This window comes from Elephas maximus, chromosome 25 (assembly GCF_024166365.1).
Source record: "Elephas maximus indicus isolate mEleMax1 chromosome 25, mEleMax1 primary haplotype, whole genome shotgun sequence".
In the NCBI taxonomy this organism is placed as follows: domain Eukaryota; kingdom Metazoa; phylum Chordata; class Mammalia; order Proboscidea; family Elephantidae; genus Elephas; species Elephas maximus.
The window spans coordinates 35680193-35700065 of NC_064843.1; the positions used below are offsets into that span (position 1 = coordinate 35680193).

The 19873-nt window shown below is 47.5% G+C and overlaps 1 protein-coding gene across 1 annotated transcript in view; it reads right to left on the bottom strand.

Annotated features, from left to right (window-relative positions):
• Positions 1 to 12724: 12724 nt before the first annotated feature.
• CHMP4B (charged multivesicular body protein 4B) overlaps positions 12725 to 19873 on the bottom strand; it is a 47031-nt gene continuing 39882 nt past the window's right edge. Inside the window, exons 2-5 of the mRNA XM_049869076.1 lie at positions 17429 to 17606; positions 15642 to 15756; positions 14303 to 14429; positions 12725 to 12974 (exon numbers count right to left, since the gene is read on the bottom strand). Coding sequence (XP_049725033.1) covers positions 12910 to 12974; positions 14303 to 14429; positions 15642 to 15756; positions 17429 to 17606 — 485 coding nt within the window. The 3' untranslated portion in view covers positions 12725 to 12909. The remainder of the gene's footprint in view (positions 12975 to 14302; positions 14430 to 15641; positions 15757 to 17428; positions 17607 to 19873) is intronic.

Sequence of the window (19873 nt, forward strand, 5' to 3'; positions counted from 1 at the left end):
CCTCTGGTAATTCCAGGAAGGCACTTTCTTCTAGGAGATCCCTGCATTCTTTGTTTTGAGAGCCTGTCGAGGCGATCATGATCTGTTTTTTTATGTGACTTGATATCAACTGTTGTCTCTGAGCCATCTATAAGTTATTGTATTAGTTTATTTTATGTTTGCTTACTGTTTTGTTGCTTCTTGCTTTGTTTTGTTTTGATATGCCCAGATGGGTTGCTTGAGTGAGCAAGCTTGATTATTTTCACCTTTGGAGCTCTGGTGTCCTGTCCCCAGCTGGTTAGAGCTGTTATCAGGTATATCAGTCTAGGAGTCCATTCACTTTTCTTATATGAATTCAGCTCAGGTGTCCAGGTAGCTGATCATCAAATGTGTGGTACAGGCTCTGTCCTACAGTCCTAGAGGGGCAGGGGTGATTGGTGTAGGTACTGGTATCTGGTTGCAGTAGGGCGTCACACTCTGAACAAGGCAGGAGGCTGAGAATCATCCCCCATGTGTCTCTGAGGAAAGCATGTCCCTGTTCCCTAGATCGTACAGGTGTGTGGGTTCTGCAGACGGACCATGGGTACCCAATGTTTTTGGCTGTAAGGGCTGGGAGACACCAGTTATCCTTGGACCCCTGTCGTGGGTGGCTGCGTGACTTGAGCGGAGCTACCAGTCCTTAAGCCCCTGGTGTGGTTAGGTGAGGACCTGTTTAATAGGCAAAGCAATGTTAAACATCAAACACCCACCTTTCTGTGGCATAGCTGAAATAGTTGGAGTCTGGCAACAAGGGCCTACTCTCCTGAAATAGGCCCACACTGGTCCATGCAGAGGGGAAATGTACTCAAAGTCCACAGACCATTTATGCCTGGATGGGAGCCACTTCTGTCCTTAGCTCCCCCGGTTAGTGGAGCTGGCAAATTATCTTTTCCCCCTGATGTGAGTTTATTCCTTCTCCAAGGCCGGGAATATGACTCAGGGTGCTCAAATGGGCCTATCTCAGGCCCAGGGAAATCAATAGCCACTGAAGCCGGCTTGGGGGTGGGGGGCATGGTAAAACATACGCAAGTACTTAGGTTTTACCTAAAGCGCCGTTCTCCTCAGGTTCCGGAGGTGTGAGTAGGCTGTGTGGCTGGCTGCTTCTCCCTGAGGAAACTGCCCCCAAAAGCTAGTTCCAGCCTACCACCACCACCACTACTCTGGGAATGGTGCCTGAGGGCTCCCCGTGATTCAGGTCCAGTAACCCCTCTCCACTTCTGAACCGTCTCTTCTTTCCCCTTCCCCTCTGTTCATTTTCTAAGCTTGCCATCGATGCTCAGGGCTCCTAGCTTGTCATAAATATACTTGTTTCACTTGTTTTTTTTGGTTCTTTGTTGTAAAGAGGGCTCGCCAGAAGCATCTATCTATTCCGCCATCTTGGCCCTACCTCCTACTAAGGTTAGTGGTTCGAACCCACTCAGCAGCACAAAAGATGACTTGCTTCTGTAAAGATTACAGCTGAAAGAACCCTATGGAGCTCAGTTCTACTCTGTTTAACATACACAGTTGCCATGAGTCAGAATCGACTCCACGGTAATGGTTTTTTGGGGGTTTTTTTTGGTAGTGGATTGAATGGTGGTGGATGTAATTAAGTTAAGGATCTTGAGATGAGATCATCCTCGACTGCCCAGGTGGGCCTGAAATCCAATGACAAGTATCCTTATAAGAAACAGAAGAGGAGACATACATGGAGGAGAAAGTGATGTGAAGATGGAGGCAGAGAGCAGGGCGATGTGGTTACAAACCAAGGAATGCCAAGAATCTCCGGCAGCCACCAGAAGCTAGGAGAGAGGCGTGAAAGGATTCTCTCGAAAGAATACAGTTCTGTTGTTTTAAGCCACCCAATTTGTGGTAATTTGTTACAGCAACCTCAGAAAATGAATGCATCCCTTTTTATTTTTATTTTTTTTTACCAGAGGGAGTGTCCTGACTGCACACAGCTGGGAGTCAAACCCACTGTTACTCTTTACCCCAAGGCCTTGTGGGCTCCACAGAACACTAGGGGTGGATGAACTGTGCCCCTTGGAGGGGCAGGGTGTCACCTGGTGGCAAGGCAAGGACCAGGAGTCATGACCCTGCCCCTGTCAGGCTGCATCCCAACCATTTTCCTCATCAGGAATGGAGTGGGCAGGAGGGGCAGGACAAGACCTTCCCTGGTTAAAAGACCTTCTCGGGCTTCTTAGTGCATGAAGGAAGGAAAGAAAGAGATCCTCTGGAGGTTCAGTTTTCTCCTACTCTGCAGGTAACGCATGAAGATCTCTGATGGGTGCCCTCTACCGAGCGCTCAGGACACGCCAAATGCCATGACAAGCTCCTGGGAACTGACACCTATTCTCCCATTGCTCAGGTGGGAGAGTGAGGCCAGAGGGACAAAGCCACACACCTGCGTCACACAGCTGGCCAGCGGCAGAAGTGGGAACCATCCGGAGCCATCTGTTTCAAATAACAAGCCCTAACCACTTGGTGAAGCTCCCTCCTAGATAAGAGCTAGGGGTGCTTCTCAGGGTCAGGACAGCAGCCTGGCCCCCATACGCAGATTGAGGCCTAGGTCTCCTCTTTCTTCTCCCATCCATACAGAGCCAGCCTGTTCCTTAGCGGCATCCTCGTGCCTGGGCCAGGGTGGGGTGGAAGGTTTGAATCACCCATTGTGTGACTGGCCGAGCCACTCCCCATCTCTGAGCCTCCATTTCCTCATCTGTAAAATGGGGAACATAGTAACAGCCACACCTAAGAGTTGTTATAAGGACTGAAGAAATTAAAACCCAGAAAGCCCTCAGCAACATGCCTGACATCCAGTAAGGGTGTAACAAATGTAGGCTGGTGTTAAAGCAAGCTTAGAGGTCGGTGAGAGAGAGCACACAGCCTCTGGCCACAGAAGGTCACTTCATGACCAACGTGAGGCCAGGATGATAACACTGGGTGAGACAGGCCGGCTCCACTGACAGATGGAGCTGCTGGCCCTCCCTTCTGCTCACCAATCCTCTCCTTGTGCTCAGCCCAGTCGCTTTTCTGAGAGCCAAGAGGTAACCAAGTGTGGTCCGCAGGGCAGGGAAGGCTGCAAAGAAGGGGTGGGGAAAGCTAGCAGGGTGGGCTCCTCTGACCACCCAGTGGCGTCACTCGGGTTGATGTCACCCAGTGCAGTAACTCATGGTAACACCCCCCACATGGACCTCCTCCCATACTAGACCATAAAGAATCCTTAGTAATGTCTATTATCAATTTTAATCATAGAATAATATGTGATATAGTTGTAAATTGCTTAAATGCAGTATTTCTCAAATTATATAAATACTAACAACAAAATTATTTTTTTTGAAAATCTTTTGACATTGAATTACAACATTATTAGTAACTGAGTGGAAGCCTTTTCAGATTTTTTCCTTCTTTTCCTTTAATTACTACTTCATTCTCAAAAAATTATTGACATAGATTCACAAATACTAATCACTGCAATATTGTAGCGCAAACACCAGAAAATTTGGCAAAATCAGCAACTACAAAAACACTGGCAACAATGAAAACAACAGCCATGCTTGTAGCTCATGGAGATGAAAACATGTAATTCAAAGCGTCATTGTAATTGGGTAACAGTGACAGCTCTGATCGGAGCGCATTAGAAGGTTCAAAAGGAAATTAGCATGGAGTTTTAGCTTTGTAGGTATATTGGTACATGTAAGCTGGGCTTATAAAAAATGTTTTTATTGTTATAACTAACTACAAGGATGTTTTTATTTAAAAAATAATACATTTCTGCCGAAACACTGCACAGAAATTTTATGGACAGTCATTTTGGTGTCACTCGCTCTGACACTGTCACCCAGTGTGGTCCACACCCGCCACATCTCTCTGGTGATGCTACTGCACCCAGCCACACCCAGCCCACCTTGCATGCTGACAGTATGTAGTGGGCCCTCAGAACAGGCAGCCTCCGTGACCTCCTCATCACAGGGACATCATCCAGATCTCCAACCAATGCAGCAGCTAAAGTTCAGAGGCTAGCTAACATGAACAGGAACCAGGTCGTTAACATTAGCCAAGACGGGTTGGTTAAGGTTAAATGTAGGAGGAACAAAGGAACCTGGCCATGCGGTTGCCATCCAACCAGGTCTGTTGAACTCACTGTTCTGCAGAGGACACTGACAGTGCAGCGTTGGGGTCAGGACTCTGATCCCCCATCCCCACTGTAGCCAAAAACAAAAAGCAGTTGCACTTTTATGTGTTTTAACAATGGACTTCCCTGTAAGATCTCCTTTGTCTAAATGATTCCAGTGCAAAAAAAGTTTAAAAACTTGGTCCAACCATCCTTTTCATCAATTAATTCCTTTTAATCAACTAGCATTTATTGAGCACCTACTAAGTACAGGCACATAATGGTGCTGAGCACAGGGAACACAGTGGCCCCTACCCACGTGGAGCTTACGGTATATGGCAAGAGGCAAACATTGTATTAGTAAACATAAAATTTCCACAGAGATGAGAGCTAGATGGAGACTTCTGGGGAGCTGTGAGAATGTGTAACTGGGAGTCAGCCTGGTCAGCGGCGAGGGGAGTCAGTCAGCCTGGTCAGCGGCGAGGGTCGGGGAGCAGTCCAGGCAGAAGGGCCTTGTCCTGCATCCTAAGGATAAGAGGCAAGGTGGGGAGTAACCTAGATTGCTTAGATGACCTAGGCGGCCTAGATGTTAAAAGGTACCTCTGATGTTTCCTCAAAAGTTGAACATAGAACTACCATAACCAGTGCCGTCGAGTCGATTCCATATGACTGAGTAATCCCAATCCTAATTATATACCCAGAAGCCTACACACCAATATTCATTGCCGCACTTTTCGCAATAGCCAAAAGGTGGAAACAACTGAAATTATCCACCAACAGATAAATGGATAAGAAAAATGTGTTATATACATACAACGAAATCATATGCAGCCACAAAGAGAAATGAAGTTCTGATGCGTGTGCTGCAACAAGAATGAAACCTGAAAACATTATGCTGAGCAAAATGTCAGTCACAAAAGGACACATACTGTATGATCTCACTTACATGAAATAAGCAAATATATAGAAACCAAAGATTATTAACGGTTACCAGAGGTGAGAAGGATGGGGGAAGGGGAAGTTTTTGTTTGGGAGGTCATTGAGTTTATGTTAATAGTGATGGAATATTTTAGAAAAAGATAACAATAATGGTGGCACCGAGGAAAAATACAGTCAATGTCATTGAGTTGTAAGTGCGGAAGTTGTGTTGGTGGATGTTTTGGTGTGTACTGCTGTAGTGAAAAAAACTACAAGTCTGTCTAAAAGTAAAGACAAAGGGTTTTATTACGGCAGAAGAGCGTTTGCAAAACGTGGAAACACAGAGCCAAGAAACCCTCAACAACGTGGAAACATAGAGCCAAGAAACCCTCAACAACATGCTCCAGGGGCTGTTCATTTACAAAGACTTATACAGACAAGCAGAAGGGCACAGCTAAAACATCTGCGATTGGCTGACATTTACAAAGCTTACGGGTGGGTTAGGACAAGGTTATAGAAAAGTACAGGGCTTTGTCAGGGCCCAGGCACACGTTAGAAAAACATTTCTTGAGGGGAAGCAAAGGGGACATTTTCTGAGAATCTGCTGACCGCTAAAGTCACATACTTAATATCTGTACTAGTTGAATAATCTATGTCAGCTGTTTCTACCCACAAGCCCATCTTCTTAGAACTTTTGGACAAGAGGAATAGGGTGGGCAAAACCACATGTTTCTGTAGAATTGCTTGTTTCTAGGTATAGTGTAAATTTTACAGAAGTGACAAGCTGCATTATACGACAGAAGCTGCATTTAAAAATCCAAAATGGAGTCACTTAGGATAAACAGGGATTTGGCCAGGACCTTAGTCAGAAGTTTCAGTCATGTCAAGAGCCGTAGTTTTTGAACGCTTTTCCTCATTACGTTTTCGCCACAATTTTAAAAAGAAAGAAGGTACCTCTAAGTGGTAGGGAACAGTCATAGAGATTTCAGGGGTCAGCAGGGAAGCCAGTGAGGAGGCCATGGCAGGTGAGCCATGCTGGTGCCTGGACCAGGGCCTGCTTCGTGGGTGTTCAACCTGTACAGTCACAGGGTCTCGTTTATTACTCCATTGTTGAAGTCTTGAAATTCTTAATTTTTGAACAAGGAAGGGGCCCTGCATTTTCATTTTGTGCTGGGCCCCAAAATTATGTAGCCAGTCCTAACCAGGGCAGAGGAAGAACTTTCCTTAAACACTCAAAGCTATAAGCGGACCCTTTCCAATGCTGTCTTGGTACCTACCAGCTTGTACTAGCCAGAGAGTCCATTGTCAAATTTTCAGAAATTTTGTCTCCAGTTGATAGCTTGAGATTGGCCATGGTGGGAGTATTTACACTATGGAAATTAGCAAATTTACAAATCAGGGTCTTTTTTTTTCCCATCAGTGTTTCTCAAAGTGTGTCCAAGGCCCACCTTGACAGTATGCTGAAAACATAATTTCTGGGCACCCTTCCCAGCCCTGCTGGGTTACTCTGCAGGGTGTAAGGCTGAGGCTCTCTACACATGGGCCCACAAGCTCCACTAAAGGAGAAAGGGGCAGAGGAAACCGCTTTTGAGCAGTTGGGTAAGAAAATCCTGAGGTTGGGGTAGGCTCACAAGAGAGCAGAGGGGCAGTGGTTTGGAGTCTGTGCCCTTTGGGGCCCAGCTCCCGATCGGCATCAAAATGCCCGGCCTGGGAACGCGCGAGTGGGTAGCTGCGGTCCAACCAGGCCAGGGGAGAAGGGTCACCACAGCGCCGCCCTTTTCGCCAGACTATGCGACCAGAGAGGCCGAGACCAGGGAGACCTAGAGGAGGAGAGAGCCGCGCACAACAGCAGCTCCTGGCAGGGCTCGGCAGAGGGGGCGCGCACTGGCCCTGCCACCCTCTGCCTTCCCGCCTGACCCCTCAGCGGACCCCGCGTCTCCTGGCGCCCTCCCTCCACCGTTTGCAGACCACCCAGGAGGAGCAAGCCCTGTCCCCGCGGCTCAGTCTCACTCCCTGGGAGATGGCGCCACCTGCAGGCTCCCGAGCGCGCTGAGGCCTCGGCCCCTCAAACGGGCAGACGGCAGGGGGCGGCACCGGGCAGTACCGGGCAAGAGGGCAGGGAGGACCCCTACACCCTTTAGGAGTCTGGGCTCGGCTTCCTCATTGGTCGACGTCAACGCCGCTCCCGCGGTCCCGGGCCCCAGAAGGTGGCGTGTCCTAAATATGTTCCATGGAACTCACTTCCCTGGTTCGGTAAGTTTGGGAAAGATTCTCAGTGCACATCTGCCCTTTAAAAGCCCCAGGAAACCCTGAAATCTGACTTGAGTTTACCCTTTGGTTCCCAAACATGAACACTGAGGCCTTGAGAAAGTTATTCTTTTTAGGCCTCAGTTTCCTCATCTGTAGAGTGGGGGTGAGGGTATTGTACTAAAATAGGTCACCTCAAAGGCTAAGTGGGATTTTCAGACTTTAATGAGAAAGGGAGTCATGCTTCCCAAGTTTCAGCCCCCCTCCCAAGAAATTCTTCTCGTTCAGAAATCTGATGCAGGTGGACTGCCAACCTCCAGATGAGAAAGGCGAGGGAACTAGCCTTCAGCGAGTCAGGAAAAGCAGGCAGGGACCAGATCATGCCTGACTGACTCTCCCTCCAGAGGCCAGTAGAAACCACCCCACGTCTTGAAGGAGGAGTGACTCTTTAGAGAGAGCACTCTGGCTGCTGCTATGAAAAAAGGACTGATGGAGGTCAGGCAAAGTGGGTGGCAGAAAGACCTCCCAGGTGACTGCTCAAGTCACACAGGTGAAATTTAATGGTGGCTTGAACTAGGTGCTGGCAGCGGAGGAGGAGGGGAGGGGGCAGATTTCAGAAATAAATCCTCTAATTTCTTTGGGATACAGGAAGAAAACAAGGGAATTTTTTATTATATTTATTTCTTATCCCAGCCTTTTAAAACCTCCGGGACTTGTGTATGTACTATGTACACACTATCGGAGCCCTGGTGGCACAGTGGTTAACAGCTACAACTGCTCACCAGAAGGTCAGTTTGAATGTACCGTGCAGTTTGAATCTACCAGCTGCTCCTTGGAAACCCCGTATGTAGCAGTTCTGCTGTCCTATAGGGTTGCTGAGTCGGAATCAACTCGACAGCAATGAGTTTTGTTTTTTTTTAATCAGTACAGTGGTACCTATATAATTTTTAAATAAACACACATTGTATATACTGAAAAATATTTTATCAATAGGAGTTCAGAGACTACAGGAGTTAATATATGTAAAGTGCCTAGAACATTACCTGGCCGATACTAAACATTCAGTGTTAGCTATTGGGGCATTCTGTGTTTCCCAAAGATGGCCCCGACGTATCTCCTGTCCTCTGTGCTCTTTCAGAACTAGCCACACGCCCATCAAGAGGTGGAGTCTACTTCCCCTCGCCTTGAATCTGGGTGGGTTTGACTCACAACCAGTAGAATGCAGCGAAGCAACTCTGCATGACTTCCAAGGCCAGGTCCCAAGATGCGATGCAGCTTCCCCCTTGTTGGCTGGGATAATTGCCTTTAGAGCCCTGAGCTGTCATGTGATTGGTCTGACTACACTGAGGCCTCCATGCTGTAAGGAAGCCCAAGCCACATGGAGAGGCCACTCCTTTCTGTTGACAGCCCCAGGGGAGGTCCCAGGCAACAACCAGCATCACCTGCCAGATACTCGAGTGAAGAGGTCTCCAGATGATTTCAGTCTTAGGCCACTGAGTCATTCCTAACCTCAGGTGTTTCCAGGGGAGGTTCCAGTTATCATGGAGCAGAAACAAGTTGTCACCAGGGGGCCCTTTCCAAATTCCTGACCCACAAAATTCATGAGAATAATAAGACGGTTGCTTTCTGAACCAAGTTTCAGGGTGGTTACCGATGCAGCCATAAATAAGGGGAACAGCTCTCTGTCACCATTCAGCTCAAGCCCACAAGCAACCCCAGGGTGGCCTCCAGGTCTTTGCACATGCTGTTGAACACACTCCTCATGTCTCCATCTTTTACATCTTTTCCCTTGCTGAGGACTCATCACCCCTTACTTCATCCAGTAAGCTTTTCTGGGCGTGTAGTCTGGGTTTTATTGCATTGATTACCCAACCTTTGGTGGCAATTAGGAGTCCCTGGGTGGTGCAAGGAGCCCCGGTGGTGCAGTGGTTAAGAGCTTGGCTGCTAACCAAAAGGTCAGCAGTTCAAATCCACCAGCCGCTCCTTGGAAAACTATGGGGCAGTTCTACTCTGTCCCATAGAGTCACTATGAGTCGGAATCGACTCAACAGCAACGGGTTTGGTTTTGGTTTTTGGGTGGTACAGATGTTAAGTGCTCAACTACTAACTGAAAGGTTACAAAACGTCACAGACTTGAAAACCCTATAGAGCACAGTTCTTCTCTGCCGTGTAGGGTTGCCATGAGTCACAATCAACTTGACAGCAGCTGACTTGGTTTTTTTGGTTGGTGGTCAATTATGGTGAAGAGGATGGCTATGCCTGCCTAATTTTCCCACCAAATCATGAGCTTCACGAGAACTGGCCCAGAGGTGCTCAAAATATATATGTTGAACGAATGAATAAATGGATGGCCCTGGTAGGACAGGAAATTTATTTGCATCTTTACTTATTAGCAGTGGGGCCTGAAGGTGGGCACCAGAGGAGGAAGTACTAGCTCCCTGAAGGAGGACTTGCCCAGCTGTGTCAGGAGAGTATGGCCAATGACTGGAGCCCGTGTGAAGACTTGGAGGCCGAGAGCACATGTTCCGGGAACCATGGAATTCTGTATAATGAGAATTTGGGAGAGACACAGGGAGGTGAAAATGGGGGCCAGGTCACGGAAGAGCCACGAACACCATTCTGAGGACTTGCTCCTGTTGACCTGTGTGTTCCAGAGGGTGGGCCCACCTATGACAGAATCACCCAAGGAGTTTGTTAAAATGCAAATTCTTGGACCTCACCCAGCTCTGGGGACAGAGCCCATGAGACTGAATTTTTACCAGGCTCCCTGGGTAATTCCAATGCACCTTCAGTTCTCCAGCCACAGAAGAGGCAAGGGTGGAAGCAGATTGACAGGCTTTAAAGGAACAAGTGTCATGATCGAATCTACTTTTCAGAAGACACTTTCGTAGCACTACCTGACCACACATCTGCTTTTGGTGTCTGCCTGTGTGGTGGACACCCTTGGTGCCACCTAGCAGCAACTATCCCCTCTTCTTCCTTGCTAACAGAAACCTGATTTTGTCCAGGTATCCAGGCCTCAGCCAGTCTGGGTAATCCCTTTGTCCAGTAGCCACTTTCCCAGATTCCCTTGTAGCAAGAAGTGGCCATGAGACATATAGTTGTATGGAGTCTTTTGGAAAAGTTTGCCTTTTGTTAAAATGGGCAGAGGTGAAAGGCTGGCAAGTCCTGATCCTCCTGCTTCCTGACCCTGGATGTGATGACAGGCCATCTCATGACCAAGAGGCAGCAAGCCTTAAGGAAAAAAAGCCAGTGTGCTGAGGCTGGCAGAGCATAAAGGTGCAAAGAACCTGGTTCTTGAGGACATGGCAGCCTCAAACCCACAGGCCACCTCTCCCAAGGATTTTGTATTCTGAGACTGGTAGAACATAAGCACCTCGAGGGCAGAGACTTAGTCTGTTGCGTCCATTATCAATGCCTTGAGCAGTGCCTTGCACACAGTAGGTGTTCAATAAATATTTCTTGAATCCTTTTTGAATGAGTTAAGTAAACATCTTCATGGCTTACACCAGTGAAGTTGAGTCTTCTGTTGCTTGTAGACAGGAAATCCTGATGTGGTAACTTCTCTCTCCTGCCCAACTGAGAGCCTCCTGAGAGCAAGAAAGGGACTGGGTGTTACTGAACGCTGTATCCCATAGGTCATGGCACAAGGCACACCCTAACAGGAGTAAGCAGCTATTTCTCAGGGGAGCACCAGACCTGGTTTCTGGGCCTGTCAGAGCTGGATGGTTGGGTCTGGGAGTTCTCACCCAGGGCTGGGGTGAGAACACCTGGGGCAGCTGATGAGAAGAGCTGAAGGCCCCTTTCGATGTCTCGCACCAAGTGACACCCAGTGGAAGGACCACACCAACTGCATGCTGAGCAGGAGGAGGCTGGCATAAGTGTTGCCACTACATTCTTCTTGAGGTGGAAAGGGAACTGCTGAGAAAAGCCAGATCCAAACTCCACACGTTATGAATTCTCTAGTCACTGTCATCAAGTCCCAATTCTGAGTGTCTGTGTGGCAGCGCAGGAAGGCGATCAGGGAATAAGTGGCTTTCTATAGAGAGGGCCTCTGAAATGATCTGGTCCTGCCCCCTTGCTTTACAAACAGGAAAATGAGACCCAGGAAGTACAGACAACTTGCCCAGTTCACCCAGTGAGTGATGGCAGTATCTGAGTGTGAAGCCAGGTTGGTTTTAATCTGACAAGGTTTGAGGATAGACGTGGGGCGGGCGGGGTCTCTCAATTCTGCCAACTTGCATGCAGATCAGGGATGAACGTGCACAGATCCACTTTTCTGAAGCAGAGTCCACAGTGTTCATCAGATTCTCAGTGAGGTACAGAACTAAAGAAAAATGGAGAGAGTGGAAGGGGCTGGACCGAAGTCACATGGCAAGTCACAGCACACCTGAGACTAGCCCGTGCCCTAGATTCTCTGTACTTCCTACCCATGGAAAAAGCTGTTTTCTTCCATGCATCACATGGGCCTTGTCCAGTGGGGGCACCATGGCTTCCAACAGGTGAAGGTTCCTGCTGACAGGAACCTGCTGAAGGTAACCCATGGACACTGACAGAGAAGAATTACGAAGACCCTGGAGCTGTATAAGAACCAACTCATTCCTGAACTGTACCCAGAGGGTCCCAAGCAAAGCAAGGGCGACAGACTTGTGGCCTCCAAGCGTCAGAGCACATTTCTAGTAAGACAGGCTGTACTCTTTAGTTCAAATTGTTGATATATGTCCCGCTCAAGTCTTCCATGTTTCCACAGACTCCACTGGACACCAAGGTGGCCTGGAAAGGGTCAGTTCTCACAGGTAAATGATAGACTGATTGAACACAACAGCAAAGTATGAAAATTAATTGAGATATTTAATAGACAGTGCAAACCATAATTTCATCTGAATATAAATGTATGCACATGTTTTCAATGAGTTATCTATCAGTTATCACAAACAGCAACAAAGACCTTAGAGCTATGTTAGAAAAACATATAGCTGGAATTTAATTCTAACAATCTCATTTGCTCTCAAGAGAATTCCATCCATTTCAAATCAGTGTCACAAACTCCAGAAGAACAGGGACTAGGAGCCAGGAGTGGGCCAGAGTGGTACACAGAAGGGCCAGCACAAAGGGGATGGGCAGAAATACAGCTCTGGCAGAAATCAGGATCAGATGTATCATTACAGCTAAGGACACGGAAAAGCCTATGGCTTCTTACACACGACTCTTCTGCCAGTACCATTACAAAGAGATGTGCCACAGACAAGTCAACTGACTTAAAAGGACAGAGGCTACATTTTCAGATCGTTTCAACTGCGCACGGTCAACCTTTTCCATTGGGCATTCAGCAGTGGAGTTAGTGTAGTCCAGAAGCTCGATGTTGGATTTGCAAATAACAGTTTATTTTACAGAAATTCAACATTATAAACAGCAGGCACCTCCCACCCCGCCGCCCGCCCCCCGCCCCGCCCGCCCCGCTGGGTGCAGACCATGCTATGCAGAGTGAGCAGTGATGTGGCCCTGCTGCTTTGGAGTGAGATTCAAAGCGATGGCAATCTGTCTGCACCACGTCCTGCCTGCCCCACACGCACATGCGCCTGCCCGCTGCTGCAGGCCACCAGAGTCTGTCTGGGCCTAGCCCGGGGCTGGACCAGTTACATGGATCCAGCCCAGTTCTCCAATTCCTTCATGTCGTCATCTTCCTCTTCCTTCTTCTTGGCTGTGTAAAGAAAGAAAAGTTTATTCAGGAGGGCTGGCTGAGGTGCTCTCAACACATTCTGGCAGGGTGCCCAGCATTGTGCTACACGGTGTCTACAAAACAGCCCTGCCCTTGCAGCCAGGCTCCACCTCTGAGCCATCAACGGACTCTGCTTCTCTGTGCCAGATAACCAGGCACACTTTAAGCCCAGCACCTGCCCTCTGCCCCCATCAGGGCCAGGCATAACAGTGGAATTTATGCGAGGGCTCACTTCTTTAGCATCTGAGGTTGGGGAGGGTGGGGAAAGAGGGAAGAACCCCAGAGAGAGCCTGTCCTTGACAACCCACCCAGACTCCACCCCAGATTGCTTAAACCACCTCTATGGACCCCCAGGTGGCTTGTCCACAGCCTTTGCCTACATACTGCTCCTGGCTGCTGACTCTACTTGGAGGGGGCTATTTAACCTTTATACATGGGAGAATGAGATGACTATAGCCTGGGCACAGGGCTCTCTCCTGTGTGGAATACTTCTACCCAGGCATGAAATATTGAGGGGGAAGGTGAGAAGGAACAGGAAGAAGGAAATGAAAGCTCTGTTATTTTCAACAATGTGAGACTATTAGCTAATCATTGAAGGATGTCAACACTTTATAGTACCAGGTCTCTAAAAAAGCCAAAGCTACTTCCTTCTCTCAGTAGCCTTTACAGGTATGCACAACACAGGATAAAGGGGCGAGAGCTACCCGACAGTGAGTTTGCATACACCCCTCCACCATCTCCTCCCCACCCCAGAATGTTTGGCAATATCTGGAGACACTTTCGAGGAGCCATGGTGGCATGGTGGTTAAAGTACTTGGCTGCTAACAGAAAGGTTGGCGGTTCGAACCCACCAGCCACTCCACGGGAGAAAGATATGGCAGTCTGCTTCCATGAAGATTTACAGCCTAGGAAATCCTGTGGCATAGTTCTACTCTGTCCTATAGGATCAGTATGAGTCAGAATTGACTCAACGACAGTGGGTGTGGTTTTTTGGGGAGACATTTTCAGTTGTCGCATCGGAGAAGGGGGGTACGCTACTGGCATTTAGTGCCACTAAACATCCTGCAATGCACAGAACAGCCCCCCCACCCCAACATAGAATTATCTGACCCCAAATGTCAATAGTGTCAAACTTAAGAAACTCTTTTCTAGAGAGAAGCTAAGAAAGGGCAGGTAGCATTGTCTCCATGGCATCACAACAGATCCCACCTGGTTGTCAACCCCAAGCAAACTCAGGACCCAAATGGAAGCCAACTGACCACAAGATTACCTACTATGTGGCATCATGACTTTAGATAAGAAGTGCTCACTTGGTTTTGACGGTAGGGCTATAGAAGGAACATTTGGTAGAGGGACTGTTTCGGGTCCACTGATTTCCAGCAAATTCTTGTCTAGTTCCTCCTGTTCCAGTTCCTCTAACTCCGCCATGAGCTCGTCCTGGTGAAAGGAAACACAGAGTGAGAGTGAGACAGACATCTCTGGGAACCCAGCCCCTGCAGTGGTGCCTCAGACCTGATGGCTCAGTGGACACACAGACGTCCCTGTGAGAAGGTCAGAGGGGAAGATGAACTCGGTGGCTCAAACACCCTAAACATGCTTCTACTGGTGAACGTAACATAATATCGAGCAATTATTTATATATACCTTTATAGACAGGGCCTCTGAAATTATCTGATCTTGCCCCCTTGTTTTACAAAGGGGAAAATGAGACCCAGGAAGGATAGGCAACTTGCCCAGGGCACCTACTATATGATGGCAGCGTCTGAACGCGAACCCAGGTTGGTTTTAATCTGACAAGGTTTGGGGAGAGGCGTCTGCTGTCCTGTAGCAGATTGTGAGCATCTAGAGAGAAGGGAGTGTGTTTTTCATTCCTATGTCTTTATCTCGGAGCTGAGCATGCAGAGTAGGTGCTCAGGCACGTTTGCGGATTTGAAATTAACTTGATTTTCCATCAAACTGCAGACTGAAAATATGAAAACCCTGGTGTTGAGAGCCAATGGTAAGCTCCCCCAGCTGTCTTCTCAGTTATACAGTGGGAGTTAGCGAGCACAAAGAATTCAGTGCAGGGCAGACAAGCTAACCTCCAGTGGACTCAAGGTTAAGGCATAATGAAGTAACTTCAACAGGGGCTGTAACTGTATTTGAAAAATCTAAGAGACTGAACGTGCCAAACTGCTACAGCAGAAATTGGCAGGTGGCTGAGATCCATGTAGATCCCTCAGGGGTCAGATTCCAATGTCCCTTCCTTGGCTTCACATTTACTACATGTCAGGGTTGTCTGAGGGCAAATCCTGTAAGCTTCTCCAGGGCATGGTCACCTCTGCAGCCCCCAGCTCTGAGCCCAAGATCTACCATGGAAAGGTACAGGGTAACTACTTGTTGCAGCAAATTATTGACCTGAAGCCTGCTGAGGGATCTCAATGAAGCTTCTCTTACTCCAGGTAAGTGTCTACCCCAAATGATGAAAACATCCCTCAAAATCCAGAATTCAGGGGGTTAATACCATGCCTTGTCTCTGTCCAAGTCTCTGGAAGGACAAGAACTGGTGATTTCTAAACCATATCCTCCCTGCCTGAGAGCCTCTAATGGCACGACAAGGCAGCCCGGGTGTTGTCTGTGAAGGTACATGATCTATACGAAGCCACTCACCTCATCAAACTCTTCTCCAAACCCTACAGGTTTTGAAATAGCCGTTGAGATCTCCTCTGCAAGTTCTTGCTGGTCAGCAATGTCCTGCATTAACTCATCGACTTTATCGATGTCCCTTTAAATGAAACGGACAGATGTCTTACTGGTCAATCAGTCTGCGTAAACAGTCCGTAAGGCAGGAGGAGCAACCTCGCTCCGCACGATCTGCTTTGCAAGCCCAGTCTCCTACAATTATTCCCTGTGAGGAATAGCTTCTCTGTCATTATTGCCTCCTTCTAAAATATTATTTGGAGCTTTTTTTGTTTCCTTTAAAATAGAGACTCACAAAATCAAGGCGATAGAAGGGTCCTTAGACATTACCTAGTCCAACACCCTGAGGAAATAAGGCTTAGTTAGCAAAGTTAGGCTTCACAAAGACGTTAATAAAAACGTCAAGGTCTCACATGCAAGTTAATAAACACGTCAGATGAGACCATAGGACTTTAACTCCTGGGCTGATAGCTCTTCTTTGAGCCCAGGAGCCCTTCCCACATACTCAAATCTACTTACACTTCCCCTACTAGGCCCCAAAGGAAAGGCAAATATGCAGAATTATTTTATACACACTATCAGGCCTGTAAACATACACTTATTACATATATGCTTCAAAACACACAGTCTTTACTGGGATGTGCTCAGTGCTAGGCATCTTGGAGAATCCAGAAGCAAGATGGACATGGACTTCACTTAAGGAGGTCAGTCCAATAAACATCCACCCTCAGAGAGCACCTCACTTATCTGACAGCTACTTCTTCAACCTCACATTTGTAGAGTAGGGATCAGCAAACTTCTTCTACAAAGGGTCATAAGGTAAACATTTAAGCATTTGTGGGTCAATGGTCCCTGACACAAACTCAATCTACTGTTGTAGCCCAAAAGCAGGCATAGGCAATACGTAAATGAACATGACTTTGTCTCAATAAAACTTTATTGACAAAAATAGGCCACAGGCTCTAGTTCGCCAACCCCTGTACAAGAGCATGGCTGAATACCCAAATGGAAACAAAACAGGCTCCAAACACTCCCAAATATATGCTGTTAATACCAAGCACTAAAACAATACAGAATTCTGTGCATGGAGTAAGCCCTCATTCAGAGCCTAGGTACTCTTTCTTTAATTACAGTTCTAACAAGCTTGGCTATCTAGTTTCTTAGGCTACTTCAAATGAAAAGGAGTCACACAGAGGAGGAAAGACTGCTGGGGGCAAGAACATTGGCAATATGACAGCCGAAGCCAGAGAGCAAGGGAGGAAGCTGAAAATTCCATCAAAAGAAGATGGAAGAACTGAGCAACCTGAAGCCCTCTGATGTACCACACATTTCAGAGCCCCTGATGGCATCAGAAAAAAGTCACAGGCACTGATTCTAGTCCCAGCTCTGTCTAAACTCACATGCAAACCAGGGCAATCACTTCCCTCTCTGGGACTAGGCTTCCCTACCTTCATAATCAGAGGCCTGGGTGAAAAGGACCTTTTAAGGACCCTTCCAGCTTGAAATTCTATGCTCATTACAATAACCCTGAATTACATTTCATTCCATCGAAATCTGTTTCTGAAGGCAGCAAGGTACATAATCCATTTTAGAAGGAATTCCAAAAAAGAATGCATATTAAAACAAACTCTGGTGCTTGAATGGGAAAGTCAAGGGGCCCATCTAAGGCCATGGCCTGAGCATGAGGCCTCCCAGGGCCTGCACGATAGGCTGGCGATTCCCTATCATGGAGGTTCCCCCCTCCACCAGCCACATACATGTTGTCGTGAGCAGCCTTCATGGCCCTGGCAGCGTAGCCCATGTTCTTGAGCACCTCAGTGTTGGTGTTGGCATTCTCCAGGGCCTCCCGCTGGAACTCGATGGTTGACAGTGTGCCATCAATCTGCGCCAGCTGCTTCTCATACCTCTTCTTGCGCTTGAGTGCCTGGAGGGCAGCTGTATATAGGATAAAACAGGGTTTCAGAAGCCCAGACCAGACACAGATAATGTCCAAGAGTTTACTTGAGCCTTCTCCCCAACTGTATGGGATGCACCTCAGTTGTAGCCTACTGTAACAGAAGGTTGGTAATTTATTCAATACAAAGAGCACATTAATTTCCTAAGAAAATTCACATATCCCTAAAATGTAGCTAGTACACGAGCATATAAGCAAGAGTTCAAACATACACACACACCCACCCACCCACCCACCATGGACAGGCACCCAGAGAGAGCATGTGCTTTGAAGTCAAACTGCCTTAAGGTTCAAACTGCAGTTCACAGGCTTAGGTAAGCTACTTAGCTTCTCTAATTCATTGTAAGGCTTAAAAGAGATACTGTATGTAAACACCTAGCACAACATTAAACAGGGGACAACCAAAAATGGCGGCCCTAATTATTACAGAATAACTTTAAAGTACCATTTTATCCTAAGTTTTAAAGATACTAAGTGATGACTGTATCAGATACTAAATCATCTGGGGTCAAACAGCTACCTCACACACAGCTGACAGCTCTGTAAATTGCTATAATGCTTCTGAAAAGTATATGGCGACACACAGCAAGAGCCATATTGATGTTCATGCCCTCGGATCCAGTAACTTCTGTAAATTTATTCAGGCTCAGCACAGACTCTGGCGAAGGAATGGCTAGGCTGGGCTAGGCTGCGTCAGGGAAGCTGCCCAGTCCCCCGACTTGGGCCTGGATAGCTGTAACCTCAAAACCAACATGCAGGCACACTTGCACACACACATACCCCCACCACACGTTCCCAGTCCCAGAGCTCCCAACCAGAGCCATTTCCCGTAGGCTGTAAGTCACAGTAAATCACCTCCCCCACAGGCTGTGGTTTCTCCATATGTCACATGTATGGGTCCCATGCTCCTTCCACTCACAATCTGTTAGCCTAGGATTCTGTCCTGAGAACCTTTCAAGGGAAATGGCCTTGGCCTACTTGTAAGCAGTCCACAGTTCCTCCAACAGCAGCAGATAAAACAACCAGGAAAAATTCCCCAGCCAAAGGACAAAGGAGGTTATTAAAGAGAACTTGCAAAAAATCTGAAGAACAATAAAATGTGCCTCACTAAAATCTGAAAGGCCACTTAATCTATTATTTCTCTTCTGGTGTGAATGGCCTGAAGAAATCAATCAATAAATCCATCCTGCAGTCATGCCCAGGGGTCCCCAAGTCCCTTTCTGAACACCCTTGCCATCTCCTAACACTAGATCATGCACACTGTATCTTATAACAGCAACCCTTCAAGGTAAGAAAACACCTCCTTTTAACAGATGAAGAACCTGAGGTTGAGAAAGGTTATGTAACTTGGCCCAGGGCACCCTGATGGTAAGCAGCACAGAGAGGATACAAACCAGGTGTGGAACTCCAAAGTCCAAACCCAGCCACTCTAAGAATGCTTACACCGCCTCCCACTTGATGAAAAAAGGGATCCTGGAAGGGTCATCCAGTCCAGTGGGGAGTATCCAGGGGACTGTGGGAACACAGAAGAGGTGGTGCAAATTCAACTATGTCATTCATTCTCTTGCTTAAAGGCCCTTAATAGTTCCTCTGCTCACAAGACAAAGCCTTCCCGTGGTTTGATGTGGCCTGTAAGGTCCTGTGGAAGGCAGGAGACGGGGATTCTTGCCACGAACCCAGGTCCTGAGAGTCCTCGTACCAGCTGTAAACAATCGCCCTTGCCATCAAGAATCATGCCAAGGTGAAGATAAGGTGGGAGAGTCGCTTCCCTCTGGTTGCCTTCCTCTGTGACTTTCTTGGTGCTCTGTTGCTCTACTACTGACCCAGATACACCCTAATCACCAAGTGATTCTCAAGTCTTCTCAGGCCAGGCAAACAAGTGATCCAGGCACCACTGTTCCGTAAGGGAAGACCCTTACCCAGGTGTTCCCCAGCTGTCCGAAGCGTAAAGCAACACCACTCACAGCCCAGCACAGCAACTACATTGTAATTTTCAGGACTATATCTGTTATTTCCCTATTACCGTAACAGATTCAGAACTACTTTATCTTTTTCTCTAAGACACTTTCAATTGGCAATGAGTCCTGGTATGCCAACCCTAAATTTCTCTGACCTCCACCCGACTTCTAAAATACTCCAAGCAATAATGATCTGGAAGCAAACACCCCATATACCAGGGATGTAAGCGAGAGTCCCTCTGTGAGCGATATAACAGTTATATTATTCATCTTTGCAGGCCAACATCCAG